The following is a 9,639-nucleotide window of genomic DNA, read 5'->3' on the forward strand; positions in this document are numbered from 1 at the left end:
GATACTATGCGCAGTACGCTGCCCGCTGCTTCTGTGGGAGCCAGGAGGGACCCTTGCTGATTCCATGGGAGATGGGAGGGAGCCGCGCTGCTTCCACGGGTGTCGGGCCCACCATCTCCTTTCTGGGCCTGCGCTTGGCTGCTGAGACTGCAGGCCGGCCCCCCTGTCCGCTTTGGGACTTGATTGCACACGCAACCTCCTCCTGTCTGGCCGTGACCCGTTATGGTGTCCCGTCCTAATTTGTATATTTCCTCTTTTTATGTATATGTATAGATTTCCTAACTAGCAGTCTCTATATGTTTAAAAAAACAAAACAAATGAAGACATAGTCTACTAATGGAATGGTGACTAAATTTTTTTTTTTGTATTGAAACACTTAACAATGTTTACATTGAACATTCAAATGTGTTAGGAAATCTTATTTATAAGTTTTTCTGATTCTTTTGCCTTATAATATTCTCCACTCTCCCCAAATCATTTATTGTTCTAAAGATGTGTGGTTATATTTAGTATAAAAATTTAATTTTGTTTTTTTAATTGAACTTAATATAATTTCTGAATTAATCCATGTTTTAAGAAACCTATTAGTAATATTTGTTTTATTATCACGAGATATTAAAAATATGGCAGCTTAAAAATATGTGAAAAGGATATTTATATTTTATTGTTTTATTTTTACTCTGCTCATTTAAAAAGTATCAAGTATGTTTACTTATTGGATAATTTAATAAAAGTTATATTTTTAATGAATATGCATGGATTTCAACTTCTATGCTATAAAATTTGGATGTATTCTTTTAAAGCTTTAAAACATCATTTATTTTTTCACAATAATTATTTTTTTGGTGCTACAGTTCATTGGTATCCCTTAACGTGGGTTCATCATCGTGCAAAGCTTTTGAATTGAGCCTATTTTCAGCAAGCCACATGGCCCCCGGCAGTACTGCATTTCACTTTCAGCAGTTTAAAAGAGATGCCTAGACCAGTGATGGCGAACCTATGACACGCGTGTCAGAGGTGACACACAAACTCATTTTTTTGGTTGATTTTTCTTTGTTAAATTGCATTTAAATATATAAAATAAATATCAAAAATATAAGTCTTTGTTTTACTATGGTTGCAAATATCAAAAAATGTCTATATGTGACACGGCACCAGAGTTAAGTTAGGGTTTTTCAAAATGCTGACACGCCGAGCTCAAAAGGTTTGCCATCACTGGCCTATGGTGATATTCTTCACTTTTACATAATATTACATGAGGACAAAAGCCAGGAATGGAAAGTATTTAAAATACCCCAGTTACCCAGAAAGGAAAACTGTAACTTTGTTGAAGTTACAGAGACTGATGTACAGATTTGACACCTTTCCTTTGTATTTCTCTTTGTAACACATAATCATTGATGGTATATGTAAGTTACAATTTAAAGAAATGTGATTTTCAGGTATTTGCAAGCATTTTTATGCATGCATTGTGTAAAATCACATTGCATATCAGTGTAAGGAATTGTGTCCTTTTGAAAAATGAAGGGAAATTTAGTTGTGCTATTATTTATTAGCTTTGTCCATGAGAACTTTAATTTACAGAACATTCATGTTCTGGTGCATGTTTTGGAGTGTATAAAAGTTTGTGTTTCCCATTATAGCATGTGCTTTTGTAATTTTTACATATCGAACTTCCTGAAGTTCTAAATAGAACTATTTAGAAATGAGATACCCATGCCAGTAAACAATAAGCATGTATAAAGCTTTTAGAAAACCCCAAACAGAACAAACAGCTTTGTAATGTTCTGGAAAAGGTGCTTAATAGTTGCATGTTTGGGATTTGGGTTTGGTTGAGTTCAAATGTTAAATTCCTTTCCATTTAAATATTTATCTGTACGTTTCACTTGCAGGAGAAATTTTGCAATTCCATGTGAAAAGAACGCCCCCTGGTCGAGGAAATGTTACTGTCAACTGGAAAATTATTGGGCAAAATCTAGAACTCAATTTTGCTAACTTTACTGGACAACTCTTCTTTTCTGAGGTAAGAGCAAAAAGAAGAGCTTTATCAAACATATGTAGAGAAAACAGTGCATTTGAGAAAAAGGAAAACTCTGATTATGTAATGCAAGGATTAATGGAGGTTGAGGGGAGAGCTATTTGTTTGGAACCCTAAAGAAAGCACACTACTTAAATAAAGAATTTCTAAGACTTAAGGAATGGATTTGTTTTTCCATATGTGTTTGGTAGGTCTCCTTTAAAGAAATAGAAAAGGTCAACTTTGTATTTGAGACAAGCTCTCTTGCTACTCTCCTGGCCTCCCCATTATTGTCAACTGCATCATTCTGAAGACTGATGCTTGTCCCTTGTCATACTCCTCACTGTCTTGGAACTTTAAATGCCTGGGAACAACAAATATAGCTCTAAAAAATCTATGTCTTTTATGGCCTGTTGACAAAATATTGCACGAAGGTAATACTAAAAATATATTTTTGAGGTGCCATTTAGAGACTCTGATACTTTGAAAAAGGTGAATGTCGAAAAATCTATATATATAAAAGCCTGAGTGACTGGCCTACTGGCTGGTAGCTATAACATGCACTGACCACCAGGGGCCAGACACTCAACGCAGGAGCTGCCGAGTGACAGCAACTTTGCAGAGTGCCCTCTCACACTCTGGGACCCACTGGGGGGATGTCGGACTGCTGGTTTCGGCCCGATCCCCGCAGTCCAGGCCAGGCCGAGGGACCCCACTGGTGCACGAATCTGTGCACCGGGCCTCTAGTAACTTTATAAAAAGTCTTAGAAAATTGGTACCACTTTATTGTAACTCTATCATCTTCCTCTCTTCCCCACATTCACTTGGTGAATTCTTGTTTGATAATGTGTTTAATTCTTTTTCTTTGTATTTCTACTGTCTCAATATTAAGCCAAGCCCCTATAACCACCAGCCTTGAGTACTGCATTGGATTTCTAATCCCTGTTCTCCCTGAAGCTCTGGTCTTTTCCATGTTCAAGTTTTTCCTGTTCACCACTGCCATAGAATCTCCCCAGCTAGTTGCTTTGTCTGAAACTGTCAACATTGCTCATTGAATAAGATCTACATTAATCAGCCCAGTATTCAATTAGTCCCAATCTGCCTTAAGCCTGGGTTTCCATGAGTGAATGATTTTTAAATTTAATTTATATTTTTAAGCCACAGAACACTTTGCTTAAATAAAAATGTGTTTGGATGCACAATTTTTTACAATCCTCACTTGAGAGTATGTTTTCAGAGTGAGAGGAAGGGAGAAAAAGAGAGAGAAACATTGATATGAAAGAGAAATATCTATTCATTTGACCAGAGATCAAACCTGCAACCTGGGTATGTACTCTGATTGGGAATCAAACTCACAACCTTTGGTGTATGAGTCGATTCTCTAACCACTGAGCAACCTGGCCAGGGCTGAGTGCACAATTTTTAAGGCCAATAAAAGTAGAAGATATTTTGTGTTTAGAGATAATATGGGTATGATTTTTTTCTGTTTGACATAGGGGTCATTGAACAAAATAATATGTGTGCATTTGTTGGACGACAACGTTCCTGAGGAGAAAGAAGTTTACCAAGTCATTCTGTATGATGTCAGAACACAAGGTAATTCAGAATTCAAATTTAAATTTTTTCTGGTGTATTTTTTCAGAAAAAAGTAAGCGTTATCTATACACTTAACAATTCATGTTACTTTATATATCATCTGTTCCTAAAAATGTTAAATTGATAAAACATCAGCTCAGAATGGGAATATATTATCTTTATGTACTCAGGAGCAACCTCTAAAAATTTTGCTAAATATTTTCTAATGGAATAAAAATTTTATATAATTAATTTTATATTAGCAGTCCAATTTGGATTTAGACCCAGTATTTGGATATTTCAAATTCAGTCATTTTGAGAAAATTATCTGGTGCTTTCCTCAGTTTCTATTCAATTTCCATTATTCAGATGACCAATCTAGCAAATAATGACAATAATATGTCAAGTGAAAAAATTCATGATTTGCTATCTAGAAAAAGAAGATTAAAATGTAGATTCTCTTACTCAGCCTGAAGATTTCTATTAAGGACATGAATAAAATGGAGCACTTCCTGTCTACTTTGATATGTTTCAGAGAGTGGGGTTACATTTTAAGTACTTAGAAATTAATGCCGAGTCACTGTCGTAATGTTTGTGCTCCCTGATAATTTTAGGAGTCCCACCGGCAGGAGTTGCTCTGCTTGACGCCCAGGGGTATGCGGCTGTCCTGACTGTGGAAGCCAGTGATGAACCACACGGAGTTTTAAATTTTGCTCTTTCATCCAGATTTGTTTTGCTACAAGAGGCTGACATAACGATTCAGCTTTTCATCAACAGGGAATTTGGATCTCTAGGTTTGTGTTACTCTAGAGTGAATGGGGTTTCCAGACAGGTGCTTTTTCAGTATCCTACTTGTGTGGGTGGAAGCCATTGCTGAAATAAATAAGGGACAGGAAAAGCATTAATATTTATTAATCTTAGGATAGGACTTTATAACTTCTTTATTTTTGAAAGATTAAAGTAATTTACATTGTTTCAAAAATGCTATGTAACAAATAGTCATAAAATCTCAGCATAATAATAATGTTGGCTGTGGGTTTGGGGTGGTTCTATTCCATATGTCTCCCATTCTTCTCCTGGGACCAGAAGAGGTACAAGGAAGGCTGGGCTTGGGGTGGTTCTATTCCATATATCTCTCATTCTTCTCCTGGGACCAGGAGAGGTACAAGGAAGGCTGGGCTTGGGGTGGTTCTATTCCATATGTCTCTCATTCTTCTCCTGGGACCAGGAGAGGTACAAGGAAGCAAGTAAAAACATCCCAGGCCTCTGAGGTCTAGGCTCAGAACTCGCACCTCCCCACTTTTATTTTGTACTGTGAGCCAAGACGGGTCACACAGCCAGACTCATAGCCCAGAGGCAGGGCAGTATGCCTGCCCACCTTGGGATATCACTGTGCCAAGACATGGGGAAAGGTCAAGGATATGGGAAGGTGTGAGGAGTTAGGTTAATAATATAAACCACTAAGGTGCTTTTAGGAAAACCAAAGATTTCCCAGTGAGATTCTGTATCAAAAATTTAATTATAAAATCTTTTCCCATCCAATTCAACTAGGAGCCATTAATGTCACATATACCACGGTTCCTGGAATATTGAGTCTAAAGAATCAGACAGAAGGAAACTTAGCTGAGCCAGATGTTGACTTTGTCCCAGTAGTTGGCTTTCTGATTTTAGAAGAAGGGGTAACAGCAGCAGCCATCAACATAACTATACTTGAGGTAAACTCTTCTTTTGATTTACTGTATTAAATCCGAATAACCACATAGAAAGTAGAAATTGATGGAATATTCTGGAACCTTTAAATCAGCTTATCTCTTTTTGTGATTTTTTTTTTTAAACCACACAGGGATTTCTGCTGTTGTCTAGATAGGCTGGTCTGCAGTTGTGTATTTTATTATAGAAACACCTTGTGATAAAGACAATTTCCTTACGGCAGTCTTCTTTAGGATGGCATTCTAAAGGAGCATTTTGATTACTCTAAAGGTTTCATTGGATCGGCAAATCGATGTAGCATCTTAATTTTTAGGACTGGTTAAATTAGAGAGACTGAGAGACCCTGGAGAGGTTGACGGCTTAAAATGTGATTATGGTTACTGGCCTGTGTTTTTCAGTGGTTAGAGCATCAGCCCGCACACTGAAGGGTCATGGGTTCAATTCCCAGTCAAGGGAACGTACCTGGGTTGCAGGTTCGATCCCCAGCCAGGTTGGGGCTGGTGCAGGAGGCAACCAATTGATGTGCCTCTTTCACATCAATGTTTCTCCCTCTCTTTCTCTCTGTCTCCTCCCTCTCCCTAAGCCTAACCGCCCCTGCCTCCACTCTCTCTGAAAATCAATTGAAAATATCCTTGGATGAGGATTTAAAAAATGTGATTATGGTCAAACGGATAGTTTTTACTCTTACCAATCTCTCCATATCCCACCCAACCCCTTGGCAATCAGTTTTCTAGTCTGTTTCTATGAGTTTGACTTTTTTTCTTTTTAAGATGCCACATTAAGTGACACCATACAGTATTTGTCTTCCTCTGCCTAGTTTATTTCACTTAGCACAATCCCTTTTGATGCAAATGGCAGGATTTACATCTCTCTCATGGCTGAATAATATTCCTCTGTGTGTGTGTGTGTGTGTGTGTGTGTAGTAGTAGTAGTAGTAGTAGTAGTAGTAACTGTAGTAGTGGTAGTAGTAGTAGTGCATCTTCTTCATCCATTCATTCCTTGACAGACACTTTGGTTGTTTTCATATCTTGGTTATTATAAATAATGATGCAGGGAATGTGGGAGTGCATGTATCTCTTTGATACCCTGTTTTCATTTCCTTTGCATATATACCCAGGGGTGAAATTGCTGGATAATATGTTTGTTCTTTTTTTACTTTTTTGAGGAACCTTTATATTATTTTGCATAGTGGCCAGTTTATATTCTCACCAACAGTGCACAAGGGTCCCTTCTCCACATCCTTGCCAACACTTCTTGTCTTTTTGATAATACGTATTCTAGCAGATGTTAGGTGATATCTCATTATGATTTGCATTTGCATTTTCATGATGGTTAGTGATGTTGAGCACCTTTTCAGGTACCTGTTGGCCATTGTGTGCCTTCCTTGGAAAATGTCTATTCAGTTTCTTTGCACATTTCTAATCAGATTGTTTGATTTTTGGTATTGAGCTTGTGAGCTCTTTACAAACTTTAAATGTATGATTTGTAAATATTTTTTCCTGTCCCACAGATAGCCTTTTCATTTTGTTGATAGCTTTCTTTGCTGTACAGAAGGTTTTCAGTTTGATATAGTTCTACTTATTTATTTTTGCTTTTGGTGTCGAATTAAAAATACCATTGCCAATACTTTTTGACATGTTAATCTTTTCTAATTTATGTTAGCATTTTTATATTTTCTGTATATAATTTAAGAATATAAATTTATAGCATCATTTGAAAAACAGCTTGTCAGATGTAATTACTTTGAGAGCATAGGGAATTTAATGGATGTAATTTTTGCAGGATGATATACCAGAACTGGAAGAATATTTCCTCGTGAACTTAACTTATGTTGAACTTATCATGGCTCCTTTAACTTCATTTCCTCCTAGACTGGGTATGTTGGATTTTTGTTTGTTTCTGTTTACTCACTGCAAACAAAGTAAAGTTACTTTATTTTTTAATCAGAAGTGGTCATTGTGATGTTTGTTAATATCAGCTCTGTGTAAAATAATTATGCTTTTAGATTTATTTTAATTTATTGCAGTTTGACCATTGGACGTTGTAAACACATTTAAGAATTACTGAGTGATGTTTTTTACATCTTACAACCATTTTATAACCAAATTTGTAATCTGCAAAATTAAATTAGTTCTTAGTAAGGCATTTTTCTTTTAAAATTTAATTTGCTGTTTTCATTAGATATCTAAACTATCAAATGGTTTTATTTCATCTTAGGTTAATCCGAGTGTTTATTTATTTGTTGTGTTCTTGTTTCTTTTTGACCTTTTATCTTTTCATGCTTTAGAAAAGACTCATTTAGTTTATTACAGACTGAAAGGTAAAACTTGAACCTCAGTACAAATTTATGTAAATTATTTATTTTCAAAAGACAGACACCTGTTTGTGGTTTGGACATTTAATATTGGGAAATTTGTCTGAAACTTGTAGTTGTGACAGCCCGGTAGGGGGTGGTAGTAGTGTATGGCACTGAGGTAGGCTGCCTTCCTTTTTTTTAGAAGGTGCCCTGGGCAGATCGGAAATTAGTCTGAGTTAAAGAAAGAGAAGCATGGCCAAGAGCAGCGGCCTGGGTTATAGGAGTTTCTCATTCACTTCTGAGCTCAACAAGATAACTTTGAAAATATCAAAAGGAAATCACCAGTTTTTAACATGCCACTGTTTGATAAATTTCAATTGTTTTGCAAAAGAAATAAATGACTTCAGAGACTAGGCCATACATCAAGTAGTTATGAGATAGTTATCATTCACACTAAGAGAGCTAACAAAATAACATATTTCTTTAAAACTCATATAAAAGGTAATTTGAATAGTTTTACTTTTGTTGAGTGCTTTCTAATGCTCCTGTTCCAAATGCTTTGAATGTTAGTACCTTTATTTTTTTTTAAAAAAATATATTTTATTGATTTTTTACAGAGAAGAAGGGAGAGGGATAGAGAGTTAGAAACATCGATGAGAGAGATCGATCAGCTGCCTCCTGCACGCCCCCCACTGGGGACGTGTCCGCAACCAGGGTATATGCCCTTAACCAGAATCAAACCTGGGACCCCTGATTCCGCAGGCCAACGCTCTATCCACTGAGCCAAACCAGTTCGGCTGTTAGTACCTTTATTCCCTGTTATCTTCCCATTGTACAGATATAGGAGCTGAGGCTAGAGAAGCTAAGTAACATGCCCAGAGTCACACATCTAGGAAATAGTGGAGCTGGGATTCTGCTGTGCAGCCTCTAGTCTGATGGGCCCAGATCCTGATTTATATTATTTGTTCAACAATGTACTCTCTTCACTCAGAGAGAATTACTCTCCATACCCTTCCCCTACCCAGTCAGCCGCCAACACTACCCCAGATTAAAATAGTACCTCTGGAATTCAAAAGGTATAGGGCAAACATATTTAAAAAACAAAACTAAATGGTAAAAGGATTAGTTATTAGTATTTCAAAACTGAATAATGGATATTGGTAACATACTGACTGGTGGACAGAATACGAAATAAAAAGGGATAAGAGAAGTTTACTTCAATGTTAGTCTCTCTTTATTTCTCCTAATCTTTATCCTTCCCACCTGTCTCAGCTTCTGTTTGTATCCACCTCTGTCTCTCTCTTTTCCCCTCATATATTTTTCTCTGCAGTACTCCCTGCCTCTCTCTCCCCATTTCTTTCTCTTTTTTCTTTATACGCCTTCCAACTTTTCTTAGCTAATTAAATTTCAATAAGTCAATGCCTCTTGTTAGCAGTTTTCTTATTCAGATGTTATAAGCATTAATGTCTTTATTTCCTTAAACATTTTTTGAATAATTTTGCCAATACCTCTAAATTAGGAATTAATGTAGTCTCTAAGAGACTGTCTTTAAATTCTATATAAAATAGTTCTTTTAAAATAATTTATATTTATATTAAAGTGCATTTCTTTGGTTTTTTTTTCAGATTCAGAGGGCTTGACTGCACAAATTATTATTGATGCCAACGATGGTGCTCGAGGCAAAATTGAATGGCAATATAGCAGGTAAGCCCAAGGCCACATGGGAGTCCTTTTTTGAGGTCCAGATTCTTTACTATCTACACTAATAAAAGAGAAACATGGTAATTGGTGTACGACCGCTACCCTTCCCATTGGCTAATCAGCGAGATATGCAAATTATTTGGCAGCCAAGATGGCAGCCGGCAGCCAGGCAGCTGATGCGAACAGGGAGGCTTGCTTGCTTCAGTGATGGAGGACTCCAATGTTCCCAGCGGGGCTTCAGCCAGCTGGACTGCAACATTGTATCAAATACAGACGGTAAACGAAGGCCAGAAACCTGTTTTCAGCAGCCGAGGCCTCCCTCCCCGTGTTCTCCTCCCGG

The 9,639-nt window shown here is 36.9% G+C and overlaps 1 protein-coding gene across 1 annotated transcript in view; it reads left to right on the forward strand.

Annotated features, from left to right (window-relative positions):
• Window positions 1-9,639, forward strand: part of ADGRV1 (adhesion G protein-coupled receptor V1) — a 481,118-nt gene that overhangs the window by 112,280 nt on the left and 359,199 nt on the right. Inside the window, 6 exon segments of the mRNA XM_006775582.2 lie at window positions 1,893-2,023; window positions 3,514-3,613; window positions 4,207-4,386; window positions 5,144-5,307; window positions 7,085-7,178; window positions 9,224-9,302. Coding sequence (XP_006775645.1) covers window positions 1,893-2,023; window positions 3,514-3,613; window positions 4,207-4,386; window positions 5,144-5,307; window positions 7,085-7,178; window positions 9,224-9,302 — 748 coding nt within the window.

This window comes from Myotis davidii, unplaced genomic scaffold (assembly GCF_000327345.1).
Source record: "Myotis davidii unplaced genomic scaffold, ASM32734v1 scaffold44, whole genome shotgun sequence".
Lineage (NCBI taxonomy): Eukaryota > Metazoa > Chordata > Mammalia > Chiroptera > Vespertilionidae > Myotis > Myotis davidii.